Here is a 20,596-nt window from a genome sequence, read left to right as displayed (position 1 = left end):
TTTTTCCAACAACAAAACCTGAGCCAAATATTACATTTCTATAACTGTAATAAGTTGTTAAATTTAACAAAATACTAAAAACTAGTGCTGTCAATCGATTAAAAACTTTAACTAGATTAATCACACATTTTTTCTGTGATTAATCGCAATAAAAAAATGTTTTTGTACGTTTTTAATATATTTTTTAATATAATAATTTCACAGTTAATCAAATTAATGTAGAAACAACATATATTTTGAAACAACAGTATATTTTAAATACTTGTTTAAATGGCATCTTTTTATGAATGAAGGCCAGTATTACTGATATTAATTCAGCTACTGATTTTGTTTTTTTACATTCATTATTAGGCTTAAAAAATATAACAGTTTTTAATTTAAGTAAACTTAAAACAATGCTAACATAAACCCATAATAAATGTCATGTTTAATCCTGCCCTTCCTGTCTGAACAGTTAGGAAATATACAGAAATTTAATAAAGTTATCAAAGTTATATGTAGTCTGCACTGCATTAACTATAAATTAAAGAGTTAATCCTTATTAAAGCTACAAAAGTTATTTAGTCAAGCGCAGCGAGTCATTTTCTCTGTTCCCTTTGTTCTTTATCTTTACAGACAGGAAGCTTTATTGGCTGCTGTCCCTTTAAGAGCAGACAGACACACGGATCTCACTGTTTATATACTGTCTATGGATCGCGCCTCATTCTCTCACAACTCTTTTTGTTCATTTTAGACTTTATATAAATCATTTAAGATTGCTCTTATGAGGATAAAATAAACCGTAAGCCAGCCACTTCTGTTGAGGGCGCAGTGTTCTGAGATGATGCCGAACGACCACTGAATATGACGTCAGCATCAAACATACGTTGAGACGGAGACGAAAGATCTTTGATTATGTGCCCAGATACGCTAAAGTCCATATTTAAACGACTAACGCGAACGCAGATAGAATTTCAATCAGAATAGGACACCTGATAGTCTGAAAAAATAATACCTAATTTGGAAAAAAATAATACCTATGAGACCACATTTAACACTTTTAATGGCCTTAAATTTGACAATTTTTATTTATCACTTTTTAATACTTTTTAAAACCCCGCGGACACCTGGGTACTGTCCCTCTTTAATAAAAGTCTGGCATTAGAAAATCATTTAGAAATATTTTTTTTTTGTTGATGTTGCCATTTATTTGACACGCCATGAACTTGCGACCCACCGGTTGAGAAACGCTGCTCTAAATGAATGTTCATTGTTATACGAGTTACAAATGTATAGCATTGTAGGATATTCTGTAATGGGATTTGTTTTCAATCAGTCTAATATTACCATAATCACAGTAGATTGTGAAATATCCTTAATTGCTAGTTAAGCAGCTGCCGATTTATCAACAAAAAAAAACCAGATTCAAAATATAATTAAAACAAAGAACAATTCGCAATCATTCCGATTGTGTGTTATAATGAGCCTATTATGTCATTGCCATCACAATTTAATCTTTAATCTATGTGTAATTATTTTCACAGACATCTTTCAAGCACAAAAGAGAAGAGCCACCGAAGAGATGGAGCACCAAAGCCAAATCTTTAACAAGAAAGGTGTTTAGCTACAGGAACAGAAGAGAACTGATGGGAAAACAGGTGATAAAGGACACAAAATGTACCAAGCAAAAGCTAATACATTTTGAACAAACAGTAATGTCACACAATATGTAACAGTCTGTTCCTATGAATAATTTGACACATACAGTAGATGTGCATAATTCAGGTACTTCACAACAAAAAGTGATCGTGATAAATGGCGGCGCTTTGAATATGAAAAAAAATCCATTTAATGCTGGCTAGATCTGGGGGGAAAACTTTGACAAAGCAATCTTGCTCATTGTCCTTCTCGAGCCTTGCTGTGCTTTCCCGAGCCTCTGAATATTCTACCTTTGCTTCCCATTACCGAACAATGCCACTTCAAACCGACTCGTACTTAAAAGGCAACTCCAGATATAAACTCTGAAAAGAACTTCTTTAATCATGGATATAAAAGGAGGAAGGATAATCTTCTTTTATTGATTTCAAACGGGAGATGCAGAAATAGATGTACAGCGCAGATAAAAAGCACATTAGAAGAAAGTAAGCACAGATTGGATATTGCTTTTTGAAAAAGTTTCGCAGGCACCTTGACCAGCAAAATTGATAATATTCTTTCTTTAAAACATGCGTCAGACTGTCTCGCCGATTAAAAAGCAAAGGGTTTAAAGTGATCCACTTCGGGTGAAAACCCAGTGTTTGTGTGATGGTACCAAAGGGCAATGTGCTGGAAATATCAGCTGACATTTTCCCATCTAACACTGCAAATAAGAGAGGAAAGGTCAACCTACATGGCAGGAAAGGTCACTGTTTTTTACATGAATCTTCACTCTCATCTCACATGAAAAGGTCAAACCATTTAACTAGTGTGCACATATTAACCCTAATCTGCTTTATTTTGGCCAAAAATGCAGGATTTTTTTGACAGTGACATTCACATTGCTTTCAAAAGCATCTCAAAAGTTTAAAAGAGTTTAAAGACCTCATTTGGAATTAGAGGTTTTTGGCTTTCGAACCATTTTTGGAAGCTTTTGAATTAATAGCAATTGTATTTGACTTTATTTCTCTTTTTCCTTTGGTATAAAATACATACACTACAGGTAAAAAGTTTTGGGTCCATATGATTTTTCTCTCTTTTATAAAACAAATTAATACTTTTTTTATACAAATTAATGATTATAAAGGCATAATCATTTTCCAAAAGATTTCTATTTCAAATAAATGTTATTTCGGCCTTTCAATTCATCTAAAGCTCCTTTCACACAGAGCTTTGACCCCAGAAAATTGCTATAGAATTGCTAAAGTGCCTTCTGTGTGAACGCAAACACAATGCAGGATTGATCCCTAGGATGGGGACCTACACTGTAAAAAATTAAATGTTCAATAAGTTATGACAACATATGCTTTTACATTGTTTTAACTCATCAAAATAAGTTAAGAAATGTTAAACTTGTTTTTATTAGTTATACAAGATGTAACTCATTTTTTAAAAGTCAGTTTAACATAATTTAAGTTGAAATAACTTAAACATCCAAGTCGATTGTACTGCAAAAGTTAAAAATTTGCCTTTTTTTATGGCCGTGATCAGTCCCGCAAAACAGCTTAGTGGAACGGTGCAATGTGCCAGTTTATGATTTAAGACGAAATCGCAGATCTGTAAGATTACATGTCACATCCTGATGCCACGTGTCTCGACAGGATCTTTTCGCGATGTGTGTGAACATCAAAATCATTGGCAGTGTGAATGAACCAAATTCCGCAACACCGGAACTTCAATGTGAAAGGGGCGGACAGCTCCTCAAACATCTTTTTTCCCCCATCACAACATCACATGGGCTTTTCTCAGCACAAATAAACTAAAGCATCTGGTGACGTGTCCTGCCTGACATTGTAAACTAAATCCCAAATACCTTGTCAATGGTTACAGTTACAAGACAACACACAATAGCTTTGAGCTTCAGACCTGCTCAGGTAAAATCATCTTTTTACACTAAGGCCCCTGCGCATCATGCAAGGGTACAGTAATGACATCCTCTTTGTTTGGTTCTTACCTTAAAAATTAAATCCTTTTTGCCATACCTCAGCTCTTTCAGTTGGGCTTGGATTTTTTTGGACTGCGAAAAGAAGATAAGAGAGAATGTGCATTAGCTTATTCAAATAGTAAAATTGGTTTTAGATTGTGTAGCGGGCTTTTTGTGGCCGTGCCGAAGTGTTCCTTTGTGAATGCTTGCTGGGCAAGGCTCCAATTCAAAGGAGAGACCATCAAGGAGCAAGAAAATATAAAACTCTTCCCTTCAGTGGACTGCAGGGACCACTCGATGATGCAAACACATTAACACATCAACACTCAGGCATACACACCCGCACAATAACACGTACTGCATGGTATGGCATTGTCTGGGCTTGCTGCCTGTGGATTGCTGCCACGATTGTAAACATTAACAGGAACGCACATGCACACACACACACACACGCACGCACACACACGCGTGCACACTCACACACACACCCCTTTCTCTATAGCCTCAGTGTCTTCAGTAATCTCTTAGTAACTGAAGTGTACAACACCTCCACAAAACTAATGACATTTCATTACTCTTTTCCCCTTAGAGAAGCAAAATAACACTTGCGTTTAGTTGTTTACCTTGCCAACCAATTTCCTTTGCTTGGAATAACTAGAAGGTTGAGTTTGTCATATCAAGCCGGTTGCATTTAAATCTAGCACCAAGCTGGAAACTGTGTGTGTGTGTGTGTGTGTGTGTGTGTGTGTGTGTGTGTGTGTGTGTGTGTGTGTGTGTGTGTGTGTGTGTGTGTGTGTGTGTGTGTGTGTGTGTGTGTGTGTGTATTACATTAAAAGTTTGCAGTCTGCAAGTTATTTTAAAAAGAAATCAATCATTTTATTCTGCAAAGATGCATTAAATGTTCAAAAGTGACAGAAAAATCATCGCTCAAGAAGTTAATGCTGGTTCTGACAGAAAGGTGTCAGAATATAGACTTGGGTAAACCCAGCCTGATCTGCCGGCGATTTGATTTCGCCTGGCAACTCAGTCTGGAAACCTGTACATTCATTTATCCTGCTTCTGTTACACTTTTGTGGGAACCAATCACAGACTGGCTTATCCACTTGGCTCACTATCGGCGGATTTAACATGATGACGGATAGAGAAGCGATGGGTCGTTGCCCGTGTGGTCTGATTGGATGAAGGACTATCCAATTGCGTACAAAGTCATTTGAATTATTCTCGTTAATCATGCTTCTTGTGCAGTAGAAAATACAGAGAAGACTCCCAAGAACAATATTCAATCTTAAATTGTGCTTGGTCTGGTGATAGCCAGTTTGTTGTGTATGGGGCTGCATAGCTGCAGACCAGTCAGGGTGCCCATGCAGACCCCTGTCCACCGCTGACAGTGCCAACAGTGAGCATCAGAACTGGACCATAGAGCAATGGAAGAAGGTGGCCTGGTCTGATGAATCACGTTTTTTTTTTTACATCTCGTGGCTGGTTGGGAACACATGGCCCCAGGATGCACAATGGGAAGAAGGCAAGCTAGCGGAGGCAGTGTGAGGCTTTGGGCAATGTTCTGCTGGGATTATCTTGGGTCCTGCCATCCATGTGGATGTTACTTTGACACGCACCACCTACCTAAGCATTGTGGCAGACCATGTAACACCCTTTCATGGAAACGGTATTCCCTGCTGGCTGTGGCCACAATGCCCTGCCACAAAGCAAAAATGGTTTAGGAATGGTTTGAGGGGCACAACGAGTTTGGAGGTGTTGACTTAGCCTCCAAATTCCAAAATCTCAATCCAATCGAGCATCTGTGGGATGTGCTGAGCATACAAGCCCAATCCTTTGAGGCTCCACTTCGCAGCTTACAGGATTTAAAGGATCTGCTGCTAACATCTTGGTGCCAGATACCACAGAACATCTTCAGGGGTCTAGAGGAGTCCATGCCTCGATGGGTCAGGGCTGTTTTTGCGGAGGACCCAACATAATATCAGGTCACAATGTTATGCCTATACTAAAATAAATAATTCTATATTTTTGGAGCTTGCATTAAAAATCAAGCTAAAAAATCTCAGGGTGTCATGTGAACAGGTGCAAATAGGCGTGCCACTTTTGACCTGTGAGCAATATTACATATTGGCCTGGAGCTTGTGGATAATAAACGCTGCAATATTTCCCACTGTGTTTGTGTGCAACAGTCCAGCGCTACATACCTCTTCTGCATGTATGTCACAGAGCTTGTTCCCGGACAGAAGTTTGTTCTTCAAGCTTTTATTCTGCAAGGCAGGAAAAGGCAATAAACAGAGATATACTGTACAGATGGCTTTGTAACTTCAAGCATGAAACAAACCCCGACGTCTTGTTTTATCTAGGTAAATACACTCAATTTAATGGTACCCTGTCCCTGCAGACAAAGGCAATGCCTCAACTGTTTCCTTAGAGTTCATTTTGACAGTTCCCTCACAAGCTTATTGAAGCTCAAGGTGACCCAGGAGTATATGCCTCATTTCTGTAATAACCTGCAGTGGATGTCTTTATGGAAATAGATGATGGTAGATTAAGAATCAATACAGAGATGATGGTGGTGCTGAGTTTAATCTAGTGCTTTTCTCCACCTCCTCCTCTGTTTTTCTCTCTGTTCGTGTCCTTTTGCTTTTGTTTTTTCTCTCACTATCTTTCTCTCTCTCTCTGCTTCAATTTCTCACTTCCTTTGTCTCTGTGTTGCTCTCAGATGCAAATATAAAGGCTTTCACTGGCAATGTCACCCAGATTCAGACCTACCAGGATTTCACAGGACTTTTTTCTGATATTTGTGCTCAACAAAAAGTGGTTTCTGACTTTCTACAGGCTTATCTCCAAAATTGTGATGCTGATGTGTTATTTATTATGGTGTTGTTTTTCAGTGGAAACCCACCAGCAACCATGCAATTACAGTTAGTGACAACAGAAGTACAATTACCTTTAATTATTTTAGTGCATAATATCAGTGCACACTGAAAAATTAAGACAACAGTGCAATAGCCTTTATATTTGTGTACTCTGCATTCAGCGTAAACAGAGAGATCATGTTAACAAAATCTTTTCAGTCATTAACACAAATTGACAGTTAGGTTGCGACAGTTCTGGAATTAATTTTCTTTATACATAACATTTATAATGAATTTCATGTCATACATTAACATCAATTCACTACTCATTTTCGTTAGGGTAATTAAAATCCCCCTGCAGTGAATTATTTTATACCTTCAAACTCATCTTTGATTAAAAAATGAACATTTCCTGTGAAAGTAATCTCTTCATGCCTTAAAATAGCTTTAATGTAACTCCACCCTTGCTTCATTTAGAATAAATGTAAGCATGAATATGTAAATTAGCCCCGCCTTCACTCGTTCACACCAGCTAGGACTACCTTATCCAGTCGCTCAGCTTTACTGTAGTAAACGCTGCACAATGGCAAGTGGAAATATTGATTTAGTTCAGCCATATATGTTTGAACCGGAAATTGATTCAGTAAAAGAGGAGGAAGATTAAGTTCTACATTTCGATGTATCAGAATGATAATGTGTTTTATGAATCGTTCTCTAAAACTTCGGACACAAGAGTAATTGATATGATTAGCCTTTGGCTTGACTACGTGATCAAACAGCTTTCGTTCGCTAACTAAAGATGGGCATACAATGTGATCGCATGCGATGTAAACCAAACGTCGCTTGTCAGATTGTACGAACATGATCCCCGATGTAATACATGTCACACTGTAAGATCTCAGTTGTCATTAATGTCAGACTGTACAATAGTTAAGCTGCGCTAGAAACGGTCGCACGCAAGAAAACTCGTCTGGAGTTTTATATCATCAATGAATGCCACGTTCGGTGACAGTGAGCTGCATTACACGCGGGACTGAAATGATGGCTACAAAGAAATCTCTAGCTCTCGTTTCTGTCATAGTTTGTCTTGAAAAATATTAATTCATTCAAGAGATATTTGACGATCGTCGTAGGAGAAGTCACACTGCATGATTGTGAGGCAATTCTTCTGACACCGCCAGAATTTCGGCCAGGAGAGGGAGAGATTTGTTAGGTCAAATTTGATCGCAGCATTAATCGTCTGCCAGTGAACATGTGAAACTTAAGACATCAGATGTTAGCCTAAGATTAGAGGAATCTTTTAGGATTAGCAAAAATTTGTCTCAGACAGCCAAATCGTGGCCACCCGGCTAAAGAGTCAGACAGCTTTCTAAAAATCAGCATTCTCAGAATTGCTTTGAACATAGAAAGTCAGTGGAGAAAAGCCCCGACCCGGACGTTGATGGTTGTGACGTGGGAAACGGGCGGTTTCAAACTGCGTTTTCGAGACTTTTGGTTCTGCATTTTAAAGGAGAAAATACTCAGCAATTGTGTTGAGTGATGAATTTGCACATGGTTTGTCTTAAAACTAGAAACACCACATAGCCATAAACAACATTAAAACCCTGATTTTCACCACTGGGGGATTTTTTTGGTAACACTATTTTACGGTGTCCCTGTTTAGGGCCAGGCGATATACCTAAAATCTCAATGTCTTCCAATGTTGATGATACGGATATACTGTATATTTCAATATTTTTGAAGATATGCTCTAAAATAATTGAAAAAGTCGATTTTTTTGCTCAAATTAAAAATAAAACATGATTTTGATAGACTAGCTATTGTTTCACATTCACAATGTATAGTGCAAAAAGCTAGGTAAAATAAAAAATAAAAAAAGAGTTACCAATTAATATTAAATGAACACACGCAAGTGTAATAATATGAAGAAAAAAAAGAGTGCAAAAAAGTGCATTCTGGTAGCTTTTTTAGAGCAATATAATTCACATACATTTTACACCAGGGTAAATTCTGCAAGAGTTTATGCATTCAGATTGCTGGAACAAGTACGTCTTGGCTAGTTTTCCAGGAGGAAAGAAGGTGCCGTCTGTCACAATCTTAATTTTCAACAACATTCAAAACTGATTTTTCTGTTATCATGATCAAATTGCTAATTTTTCGATATATATCGCCCAGCTCAAACACATCTCACAAGTTACTATTGTAATAGCAGTAAATTAAGAATATTTGTAAGCAACTAACCCTAAACAAACCATATCCATAATTATATAGTAAGCACATATTGTTATTTGTATAATTACACTGTAACAAGGCCACCATAAAATTCAGTTTAACCATTTTCAAAATATTTTATTAAATTAATCATTAAATTGACCAAATGTGACAAACCTAATATACTTAAAAATAAATGTTATATCCTATAAAATGTGACACTGAAGACCGGAATAATGGCTGCTGAAAATCCAGCTTCACATCACAAATAAATGTAGAAATGTGCTTTGAATAAAATGAATGGAAAGCTTGGTCTTGGCACATTTATTTCTTAACATTGATATTTATGTGAAAATCAAAGGCACATTTCAAATTGCAGTTTCAAGGCCACTGTGGAACAGGCCGCTTTTTATAGGGTCATTCCAAATGATCTTGATTAACTGGACCAGACACAAATAAGACAATACGTTTTATTTGTCTCAACAGTTTTAACAGCTTTGACTTTTGCAACTACTCAAGGTTTATATATATATATATATATATATATATATATATATATATATATATATATATATATATATATATATATATATATATATATATACATTGTGGCAAACTTTATACTAGGTGTCTTTAGCTATTACCAACATTAAAAAGTGTTCAGTTTGTATTGCAAAACACTTTTGCTGCTACTGAGGTGGGATACGGTTAGGAGCAGGTTTGGTGGTATGGTTATGGTTTAAGTCTCAGGTTCAGAAGTCATACTCGCAAATATGCTTTTTTTTTGGTCAGTGTTTCACTAAGTGACGTATGACAGAAAATTTCAATACAACTAAAAATGGCAAAGCCATTATCACAGTAGAACACTTGCTTTTCAGACCACATGTGTCCAGTGCTTCCACCATTAGATTAACACTGGAAGTTCAACAGGCTCTTTTCTACCTTTACTGTAATTACAACACCTGCTGTGTAACAGGTCACAGTGGCCCACACCAACAAATTGACTGGGGAATATATAATAGCTGCTGGGTCACAGAGGTGTTACATTAAAATGGCTGTGTGTGAAAGAGAAAGAATGAGAAAGGAGAAAGAAAAGACAGGAAGGCACATTCTGAGAGCAAGTGAAAGGGTGTTTGAGGTAATGAAGCAGAATAGCATTGCAATACGATTCAATGAGGTGGAATTGGCCGAGTATCAAATTCACAGACTTGCATCTCAACCCCTCTCTGAAGAAGAACGAGTGCCCAAGTCTGCAAGAAAGATGGCAGCTGTCATTAAAAGTGACATGAGGCTGCCCTGCTACAGACGGCAATGACACGGAGATCCACCCGAGCAGATAGGCCAACAGTGCAGTCAAGTCACTTCAAACACCCGCCATGAAAATTCACATTTGAACCCCACAGCCTTAAAGCGACAGTTCCCCCCAAAATTAGACTTCTGTCAGACTTTATTCAGGCTCATGCTGTTCCAGACCGGTATGAAAAGAAGGCATTTTGAAAATGATCTGTTTGTTGTCCTTTGTGAAAGCAGCTCCAGTGTTGTTGGCATACAGGTTTAGATTGACATGAACTGTCCCTTTAAATTATTATTTATTAAAACTGTAAAGCTAAATTGAATGATGAGCTAAAGTGTGTCCTTCAACAGTACTGTTATTATGCTGTCATCTCTTGACTTCTAAGGGAGACAATTTCAATTTCATGTTCAATTAAAGACCATTCCACTGCAGACTTTACCTTGAATAACACAGAATATTGCAGTAGTCATAGCATAATTTCTCCATTCATTTATGACCAGCCGTTGGCAAAAACCACTGCTGTGGCTGTTGACTGTTCTCTTCCATGATGAATGAAAACATTCAACATTGTTTCGTTAAAACGACTTTAATCTCACATATCCTGTAAATGCTACGACTATTAAAGATTAAAGTATATATTGTTCTCTGATGTTCTGAGGCATTATTGCATTAATTTAGAATGAATACATTAATAACACTTCCTCCTCTTTAAAAACTGTGTGAGTGGTGCTCAGTACCTCTTGTTGAAGGTCTTTGATGATTTTTGTCTTCTTTTCCATCTCCATCTTTAAAAACTTTATCTGTATGGAAGGGAAAAACATCTTGTTAAGGTCAATGGCATAAATGGTGCATGGTTTTTAATCTGTTTTAACGAAGAATAAAGTATGCTGCTAAATATACACTACTGTTCTAAAGTTTGGGGACTGTACGTGTCATACATTCCCTGTGTGTTTGTGGACTCTTTTGTTATTTCCTGTCTTGTGCTATGTTTTGTAGTCCTTTGTAGTTTTCCACTCTTCCCAGGTGTTTCCATTCTACAGCTCCCCCCTTGTTACCTTGTTAACCTTGTTTCTCTTGCTGCGTCCCAATTCGCCTACTTATACAACGTCCTAAAAGCATGTACTCTTTTTGTGAAGAAAACGTACAAACTTTTGAGTGTGTAGCAGAAAAGTATGCAAGCTTCGGGACATACTACATTGTCATCTTTAACGGAGTCTGTCACTTAGTTACGTGCATCCCATCATCACAGTTTAACTGCCCTGTCAATCATCACACAGTTCAAATCCTCCACATTCAGTTTCATGTACCAGCATATCGGAGAGAAACGTTGATCTGCCGTTTGTGGGTCTTTAATGCAGAGACTCTCCTCATGTGTTTGCAGTTTAAATATAATGATGCATTTAAAAGTTAATGGACAAACGTGTCATTACAAAAGTATACAATGCTGCTGCAGGTGAAATATAATGTGGACAACACTGAAAAAATATATTTTTGTCAGGTTAAATACTAATAGTTGGTCACTCAAACCCCTTTATCGAAACCTCTACTTAACCGTCGCACATCCGTCATGTTTGTAGTTTTTTAACGCTTTTTATCCGTGTTTATAGTTCTAATTAAATCCTCGTCTGACTCGCAGTGGGTTGTGGGCAATATCAGGCGTTAAGAGTGCGCGTCGATCCGCACTTTGAATTCGGACAGGAAATGGACTGCTTTTAACAGACCCTATGGACTGCTTTTAACAGACCCTATGGCCTTCCAAAGGACTTTACATTTTTGCCTCACATTCACTCCTTCATACAGCGACGGCGATGTCAGCCATGTAGGGCACCATCCAGCACGTCGGGAGCCGTTGGGGTTAGGTGTCTTGCTCACGGACACCTTGACACTTGGTCAGGTGGAACCACCAACCTTTTGGTTTGTAGACAACCTACATGAACCACTGAGCCACTGCCTCTCCAGTGTATGGATAGTATGCGAATCGGGACGCAGGGTCTGTGTGTGTATAACCCAGTGCTTCAGCTGTTGTGTGTCGGTCGTTCTTCATGTACGTGTGTTCCTGTCGTTGTGCTCCTGACTGTTTTTGGAAGCCCTTGTTCTGGGATGTTCTGTTGATGTTGTTTGGTATTAAATCATTCATGCTGCACTTGGATTCGCACTCAGCTTCATCCCTGCTCACATGATATAAAGATTTTAGAAATTTGTGTTCACAATCACAATTACATTAGAAAATTATAATTGCAAAAAAAATCATTACAATGCAATTTTTTTTAAATGTATCCCTTATTTTTGTTTTTATATTGTAATATATTATAAAATGGTATTTTTTTAATGTGTTTAAAGCTGTATCAAAGCTAATCAAAGTCCGATTACATTACTACCGTAAATATGTAATGTAATAGATTGAGTTACTAACTATAATTTTTGTTATGTCATTTGTATTCAGTAACTACTACATCATTCTTCAAATACAGACCAGGGCCTTTATTTACCTGAACTGCAGAAGGGAACCGGCTTTTATTTTAAGCAGGCTTTTATTAGGGGCAGGCCTGTATTTCTGATTCCATCTCTTTGAAAAATAATTGCTTTAAATAAACCGTTTTAGATTAATAGCGAATAAAAGCAATAGCATTACAGTGGACAGATATCATTGATTTTCTAAGAAACATACAAATATATCACCATTTACAACAACAGCCAGAAAGACGACAAAGCAATCTCGGTCAGAATTGCTGTAGTTAGAGTAGTTACTGTAGATTGAGACATTGTAAAATAGAGATTGTAAAATATTTATTCCGCACTTTTTTATATTGGTTGCACGAAAGGTTATTTTAGCCTACTAAACCCCGACTCAGTGCTTCCCGAAATCGAACCTGAATTAGTTGCAGGTGAGAGAAAAAAACTTCCTTCCACTTAAGAATTGTGTACTTTTAAGCACTTTTTGTTTTAAAATATATCTTTACATAAATTCATTTTTCTAACCCAAATAATTACTCAGTGCTTTCTAAAGCCTATATATCATTCCACGTGAGGGGAAAAAAATCTTTCTTCCACTTAAGTAGTAAGTGTACTTTTAAGCACTTTTTATTTTAATAGCCTTTGTCGCTTTACATCATTTTTTATACTTAAAAACTATAATTTCCTTATTTTTCTGACCCAACTAATTACTCATTTGCTCTTCCAACAGGTTGCACGCACTTTTCTCAAAGATATTCAATTTTGATTTTACATATAGTTTTTTTTTACGGTTTTTCATGTAGCCTAGTTCATATGACCTATTTTGAAGCTATTCTGTTTTCTTGCACAAAATAAAATATTTTAAGTTAAATGCAGAGTAAGCGGTATAAAAAAGACAAGAGGTGAAGATCAATATTTGTGTATCCTGCCTGACATGGTATTTTCCCAGATGTTGAATCTCTCATAGACTACAGTAGCCTATTTAAAATGGCATAAATGCATCAGTTATATTCTCAATTGAATTTACAGTGCAATCCCTACAAAGTTTTTAGGTTAAATATAGAAGAGACTACTATAGGATTAGTGTGTGTCGCACTATATTTTTATTTATTTGATTTTTTTTTTTTTAAATAAAGGAAAAAGAAAAGGTGGATCAGATCCTACTGTCCATTTTCGCAATGTAAATTCATGAAAAGCTCAATCACCTTTACCCCTCATGAACTCAAATGGAAAGAAAAAATGTGAACGTCTCTATATAGAATACCAATGTGGAAGTGAGAGTTCCCAAAACAATCCAGAGCGTGGTACAAACAGCCAAGAAAGAATCAGAAGTGTTTACAGCCCTGAGGGTGAAACGCAACACCAATCAAATAGAACGTTCCACTATTGCTCCTTATTCCTTATTCACCCAGCTCAGCCCTGAATGTCAAACTACCTCAACTCTCATACTCTCTCCTGCCTCCAGTCATGGCAGACACTGTGGAAAAATAACAACACATCTAAATACTGAGGTCGAGCAGCTGTGCGCATTTCCAGACAATACGGCAGCAGCATAGCTGCAGGTGGATTCATTCCGATTAGCACTTTAATTGAATTCAGTCCAAGTTTGTGTATAGACATGCTGCAGTCAATGCATAGATATTTTTTCAATTGAGTTTTGTTTGTGTGTGTGTGTGTGTGTGTGTGTGTGTGTGTGTGTGTGTGTGTGTGTGTGTGTGTGTGTGTGTGTGTGTGTGTGTGTGTGTGTGTGTGTGTGTGTGTGTGTGTGTGTGTGTATGTGTGTGTGTTGGGGGGAGGGGGGGATTGTTTGTGAACTATATGCATCTTGACTCTACATTAATGGAGTGGCTTAACTACAACAAAATATTTTGATTAGTTGAATACTTTCAACTTAGTTAAAAGTTTTATATCAGATTAAGGTTTATGAATTATTTCATCTGTGTTCTTAAAGGAATCTTAGTGATAATTCATTAAAACTTAAGTCAAAAAATGTAAGTTCTGTCATAATGTACACACACTAACTTCTTATTTCTTTCTTTCTGGCAAAATCCTTCCTTCTTTGCTCCCAAACTTTCTTCAATCCGAAATCCCTTTGGAAAAAAATCCAAACTTCTTTCCTTCCAAACAAAGGTATTTTAAAGAATGTTGGAAGCCAAGTTTTGGTTACCATTCACTTGCATCATAAGGACCTAAAAAAAAAAGTATGTTTATGATTTTGGGTGAATTCCCTCTTGAAGGAAATAAAGAATTTTGAATACATTTATTTTTTTGTCCATATAATGAAAGACAGTGGTCCAAAACAACACTGGACCTAATTGACTTTCATTGTACAGACACAAAAACAAACAAAAAAACATATATCGAAATAGCGAAGAAAGTCAATGTCATGAGGGTGAATAAATGATGCTAAAACAGTCTCTCAGTGCACACGTTTTAAATATGCAATTTTAATAAGCTGATATGGACCTAACTTCTCTAACCAAAATTCTGGATTATGCTAACGGCTCAACATAATAGCCAGATAATATAACGGTTATCATAAAAAGACACTTACAGACAAACAAAAGGTCACAGCTTGTTGAGCCGTTTCAACAGCAGTGTAAAATGTTAACATTCCCCGAACTGAACGGGCATATTGTTGCAGCTTGTGAATATATCAGGGGTTGTGAATCGGCTTTGCTATCTGTAATTGGTGTCAATTGGTGGTGAACTGTTCACAGAATGGAAAGAATGGCCAGAGCTGGTGAAATGCTAATTCTGAGAGATTCATTCTCATTCCAGACACGAGCCCTAGTGCCTCTATCCCCCGCAGTACGGCGCAGCCACACACAGAGATGAAACAAGAAAAGTTGCATGCAGATAATTGTGCATCTCCTCTAGAGTCAGCAAGGTGCTTCCTACAGTTTTCCATAATTACTGTAACATAACTCTTCCAGACCTAAAGTTAAATGCCTAAAACAGAAAAGGCTCTCTATGGCCCCTCCGTGCCATCTCACTGACTTCAACGAGGTTTCTAGTGTTTTCCTGGTAATTACTTTAGATCGGGGTAAGTAAAGAGAGTGCAGTGAACAAAACATTGAGACGGCATGATATTTAGTCTGAACATGCTTCAATAAAGCAACAACAAACCTAAACAATTCTATCTCTGCTACGATCTATAGGGGAATTCTTCTTCAATTGGTCAATTCAACTAATCTTCAATTACTGTATTTGTACAGTAGTTTAATTTAATGCTCCACTTTTAGACTTTCTACTAATTATATGTAACTTTGCAACATGTCAACTAGCAGTCAGTATTAGTATACTGTCTGCTTAATATCTGCCAACACTTTATTTTGATGCTCCCCAACAGACATTCTGACAGGCATGTCAACTTATTCTACTAACCTGAACCTTATAGTGTAGTGCCGTCCACTATAACTCTAATGAGAGTTAGTTAACATGTAGTTGCAAAGTTGCGTATAGTTGGTGGAATGTCTAAAGTGGAACATCAAAATAAAGTGAACCTTTTTGTTTCTATATTAATGGTGTTGAAATATTAATTTGCCAGTATTCTAACTCTTTATAATAACTTCATACTTTGTACAGAGTGTAAGTGTTGCGTACCCGCCTATAGGCACATATTATCAAACAAACAAACAATGGCACAGACTATTTCAGTTGCCTCAAATAGCAGCGCACCAGTGGGTGAATAGATGGGTGCAAATGCATTTGACATTTAAAGGTGCCCTAGAATGAAAAAACTGAATTAACCTTGCCATAGTTCAGTATATGGACATCACATACTGTGAGTCTCAAACACTATTGCCTCCTCAGTTGACAGTTTTTCTAACCTGGGACAATATCAACCAAGCTTCGCTCAGCGTCTAAAACTGAAGAAAGGGTCCATTCCAACTATATTCCTGCCAGCAGTAAGTAGCGTTTTCATCCACTTTGACTGTTTAAACAATTTCTGATTAAATTGAAAGTTTCTTAAAGAGACAGCATTGTCTAGATAAGATGCTAGTACAGTAACAATAGGAAACTCCTAGTACCATACAAAAGTAAATAGTGTATCAAATGACAAAGGTTAATATTATTTTGTATTACAAAATACAACTGTAGATATGCATGTCATAGTTTAGTCACTCACAGATCGATCAATCCTTCTAGCTAACGCCACCTTCTCCACCATAAAAGTTAAAACGAGTCATTTAAATCCCCCAATCAGAGCTTTTTTGTGAAAAGAATACGTATACTATCTGGTGTTTTACCTAAACATGTACAATCTGGCGACCATATGCACGTGAGCTCGCTCGCTCTCTCTATCTCTCTCTCTCTCTCTCTCTCTCTCTCTCTCTCTCTCTCTCTCTCTCTCACGCGCGTGTACGGTGCGGATGATCTGAAAACACCAATAAACAAGTAAGCTGCATTTTAGCAGTCTCCATTTGACATGTTCTGCTTAAAGTGTCATTCAGTCGGTCTGTGTTCTGTCAGGACGGTCAGGACTCACGAGCCGCTTCGCTGAACAACTGAGCTGCTGTGAGCTGTGAGCTGCTGAAATAAGCCAATCAGAGCAGAGCTCAACATTAATATTCATGACCCTTCCAAATAAGGTAAAAACAGAGCATTACATCCTACACTGTAAAAAAAAGTCACAGCCTGAAATGTTTAAGTACAATCAGCTTGGATGTTTAAGTTATTTCAATGTAGACACATTGAACATTAACAGTAACACACTGTTAAACTGACTTTAAGAAATTAGTTGTATTTTGTATAACTTATAAAACAAAGTTTAACATTTCTTAACTTATTTTGATGAGTTAAAACAATGTAAAAACACGTTGTCATAACTTAACAATGAACATATAACATATTTTTTACAGTGTAAGGACAATTTCTAGGGTTTTAAATGGCTCTGTGACCTGTAAAACTGTATCTGGACAAGTTTGTGCCCTTAAATAAGCCACATACCCTGTATGTAAATATCAGAAAACAATTTAACATATTGTTTCAACTCATTCTAGGGCACTTTTAAAAAAACTCGGCGCAGGACGTGAAAATAATAACTGCGTCTGGGTGAAACTAGCCTAGCAAAAAACATTGTTGCGCCGCATTGCGCTGGATGTATGATAGGGCCCTAAGGCTTTCCCCCCACATTATGTCACAATACAGTTGAAAGTCAAGGCCATTATCAGATCATTATTCCAGGATATGTGATAAATATTTGAACACAGACTATAGACAAGTAGTCAAAAGTGCCCCTGAAGTATCAGCCTTGGACTCATAAAAGTAATGAGTGAGTAATGTCATGAGTAATCGTGCAAGCAGCAAATGCTATAGGCCATTATCATTAGTATTTTGACACAGTCCCCAAAGGGCAAGTTTATGTGGTTAGCGTTTGAGCGAATTGTATTTATATAGTTTAACACATCAGTGTAAAAGGTCTCACGGTGGCCTGCTGTTTCTCTGCACGTTCAGCTGCATCATCCAGTTGTTTCTGCAGAGCTGCCTGGAGTGACTTCATCTCATCCCTGTGAATGAGAGAGACAGAGGCACAGAGAAAAACAAATGAAAAACAGTGAACGAGAGTGCGCAGGAGAATAGTGATCTCAATGGCCAAAAGGGCTTACTTTTATCTTAAATGGGATATACACTTTCTAAAACACACATACAGCACAGCTATGCCATTTTGATAAATGACAAATGATAAATAATGCAAACTGATACGCTTTACCCGTTACTAAACTTAAAGGGGGGGGGGGGGGGGGTGAAATGCTGTTTCATGCATACTGAGCTTTACTGATGCATACTGAACTGTTAAAGACTTGGATTCCCATCCTAGACATAGACAAAGTTTTAAAAACTAAGTTGGATGTTTGATGGAGTGTTTTTGTGTCAAAAATACTCCTTCCGGTTTCTCACAAGTTTCGGCGAGTTTTTTACGAGTATGGCTCGACTTGACGTTAATAGAGCGGAAGGTCCTTGTATGGGCCGTACGGGCTCTTCTCCCGGGAAGGGTGCGCGTGCGTGACTAGATGCATGCCGCCCATAAACACTGCTCTCAGGTGCAGATCCAGTTGTCCGTGCAACACTTCTGTTGAGCCGCGCTCCACTTTATTCCTATGGGTGACGTCGAGCGACTTCAACGCTTCAGCACAGCATTCCGGGAAGGCAGCGCTGCATTTGAACCGATTTGAACACAGAAATGACGGGAAGCTTCACAACATCGCTTCAGTCGCGTCGCAAAGTGGATCTCCACCGTTCACTGCTGTCACAGGACTTCACAAAATCAACAATGTTACCACATAGAAGTGTGTTTTTGACGGAGCGGTCCCGGCGGTAAAGGTTCACGGTCGTCCATTGGAAATAGGCGGTGAGTAAAACTGCTTCAAATGTCTATGCTGTTGGCTCGTCGCGTAAATAAACATCAGTTAACAACACGATCGTGTATAACGTTAGTTAATTTATCAATGGAGCATGCGATCTATGGTGTGTGTTTAAATACATTTGTTTAGCTGACCACTAGTGCCTGTTTGTTTATTGTAAAACCAGCCAAACATAAACCTAGTGGACGTTCTCAGAAAGCGTGCTTCGTCATTCAAAAAAGGAATCCATTGTTGTTCTCTGTATAACGTTACACTAGTCTGATGTGCAAAACCGTTTTGCTTGCTACTGCTAATGTTTAGTCGCATACAATAGTCCATAAACCGAATCATGTCCTCATAAACTGCGAGTAAACACACACAAATGTTGACAGGCCACTAAATACAGTCCATACCACAGAGACGGACGACCTGCTGTTGCTGTTTCTCCTGTTCAATTTATTTCAGCCTCCGGATCTGATTCTGGATCATATCTGTACTAGCTGAATCTGATGCCATGGTTTATTTAGGGTAGCGTTTTCTTCTCCACGCTTGAGGACGTCACCGCTTTGTGTGCGCTCGTCATTCTTTAGCTCCGCCCACTCGATACGCCTCCAGGCGCTCGTTTTTTTTTTCAGAAAGACTCGGTACAGCCTATATTTCTTTTATAAATATAATAAAACTAAAGACTTTTCGGAGATATGAAGGATGCAATACTACTCTATAGGTACTCAAGATTGACATGAGATTGACTGAAACTGAGTGTTTCACCCCCCCTTTTAAAGAGTTCCCTTTCGAGAGAGGTTCCTCGTATTACGTATGGGAAAAACTCCTTTTCTCGAGAATGTGAAGCAAAACTTTTAATAAAGGTATCTATGTAAAGCGCAGTGAGCTGCACGGCCATAGCCCAGCGCGAGGAGCGCTCTGATTGGCCGGGCTGCGGCAACTGCAGGAACCTATGGTGAGGCGGCTGAGAGGAACGAACCAATGGGGGGCGTTCCAGAAGCCCGCCGAAAAAGGTGCTTATATTTGCATACAGGAGGCTATATAAGACCCTAATTCGCCATAGGTGTCAGATTTTATCTCCTTCAGCGATACCTTCGCTGGTCTCCGGAAGAAGCACCGCCGTTGAAAAGGCACCAGCGGAACCTGCAGCTGAGGACGACGGACTCCCTCTCCGCCTTCTCTGCCGTTCCAGCTACGCCATCCGGCGTTATATATCCTTTAAACTGTGTCTATGTTGAGTGTTATATGTGTTTGTGTTGCCGCTGCAACGCCACTTCTAGAGCTTACAGGCTTGTTCTACTCGAGGACTCTCTCGTTCCGCCGCGTCGTTAAGCGCCGCGGAAAGACGGAGCTCTTCTCACTCTCCCTCTGCTCTCGTCCCGTCGCGCTGAATAGCGCCGCGGAAAGAGAGAATGTTAGAGGACATGAGCACACTCAAGCCGAAGCTCTCTTCACTCTGCCGCCGCCGCGGCTCTTCTTCCGCCGCTGCCACAGAGTTGTTCCCACTCTTCTCTCATTCCGTCGCGCTACAGCCGCGGACAGAGAATACTAGAGTGAATAGGCGAACTCGAGCCGAAGCTCTCGTCACTATACCGTCGCGCTGAGGAGGCGCCGCGGACAGACGGAGTTTTTCCTCGGACAGAGTTTTACCTCACGCTTCCAATTCTCTCGTCCTGTCGCTCTATCGCCGCGGACAGAGAATACTAGAGTGAATAAACAAACTCGAGCCGAAGCTCTCGCCGTGCTAGAAGCGCCGCGGACAGAGTTTTACCTCACGCTTCCAATTCTCTCGTCCTGTCGCTCTATCGCCGCGGACAGAGAATACTAGAGTGAA

At 38.6% G+C, this 20,596-nt stretch overlaps 1 protein-coding gene across 1 annotated transcript in view; it reads right to left on the bottom strand.

The window, feature by feature from the left end:
• luzp2 (leucine zipper protein 2) overlaps positions 1 to 20,596 on the bottom strand; it is a 147,434-nt gene that overhangs the window by 19,790 nt on the left and 107,048 nt on the right. The window contains exons 4-7 of the mRNA XM_067419021.1: positions 17,844 to 17,925; positions 10,696 to 10,758; positions 5,800 to 5,862; positions 3,629 to 3,691 (exon numbers count right to left, since the gene is read on the bottom strand). Of these exons, the coding sequence (XP_067275122.1) occupies positions 3,629 to 3,691; positions 5,800 to 5,862; positions 10,696 to 10,758; positions 17,844 to 17,925 (271 nt within the window). The remainder of the gene's footprint in view (positions 1 to 3,628; positions 3,692 to 5,799; positions 5,863 to 10,695; positions 10,759 to 17,843; positions 17,926 to 20,596) is intronic.

This window comes from Pseudorasbora parva, chromosome 16 (assembly GCF_024679245.1).
Source record: "Pseudorasbora parva isolate DD20220531a chromosome 16, ASM2467924v1, whole genome shotgun sequence".
NCBI lineage: Eukaryota > Metazoa > Chordata > Actinopteri > Cypriniformes > Gobionidae > Pseudorasbora > Pseudorasbora parva.
Note: the sequence above shows the minus strand (reverse complement) of the source record. Positions and strands in the feature narration are given on the sequence as shown.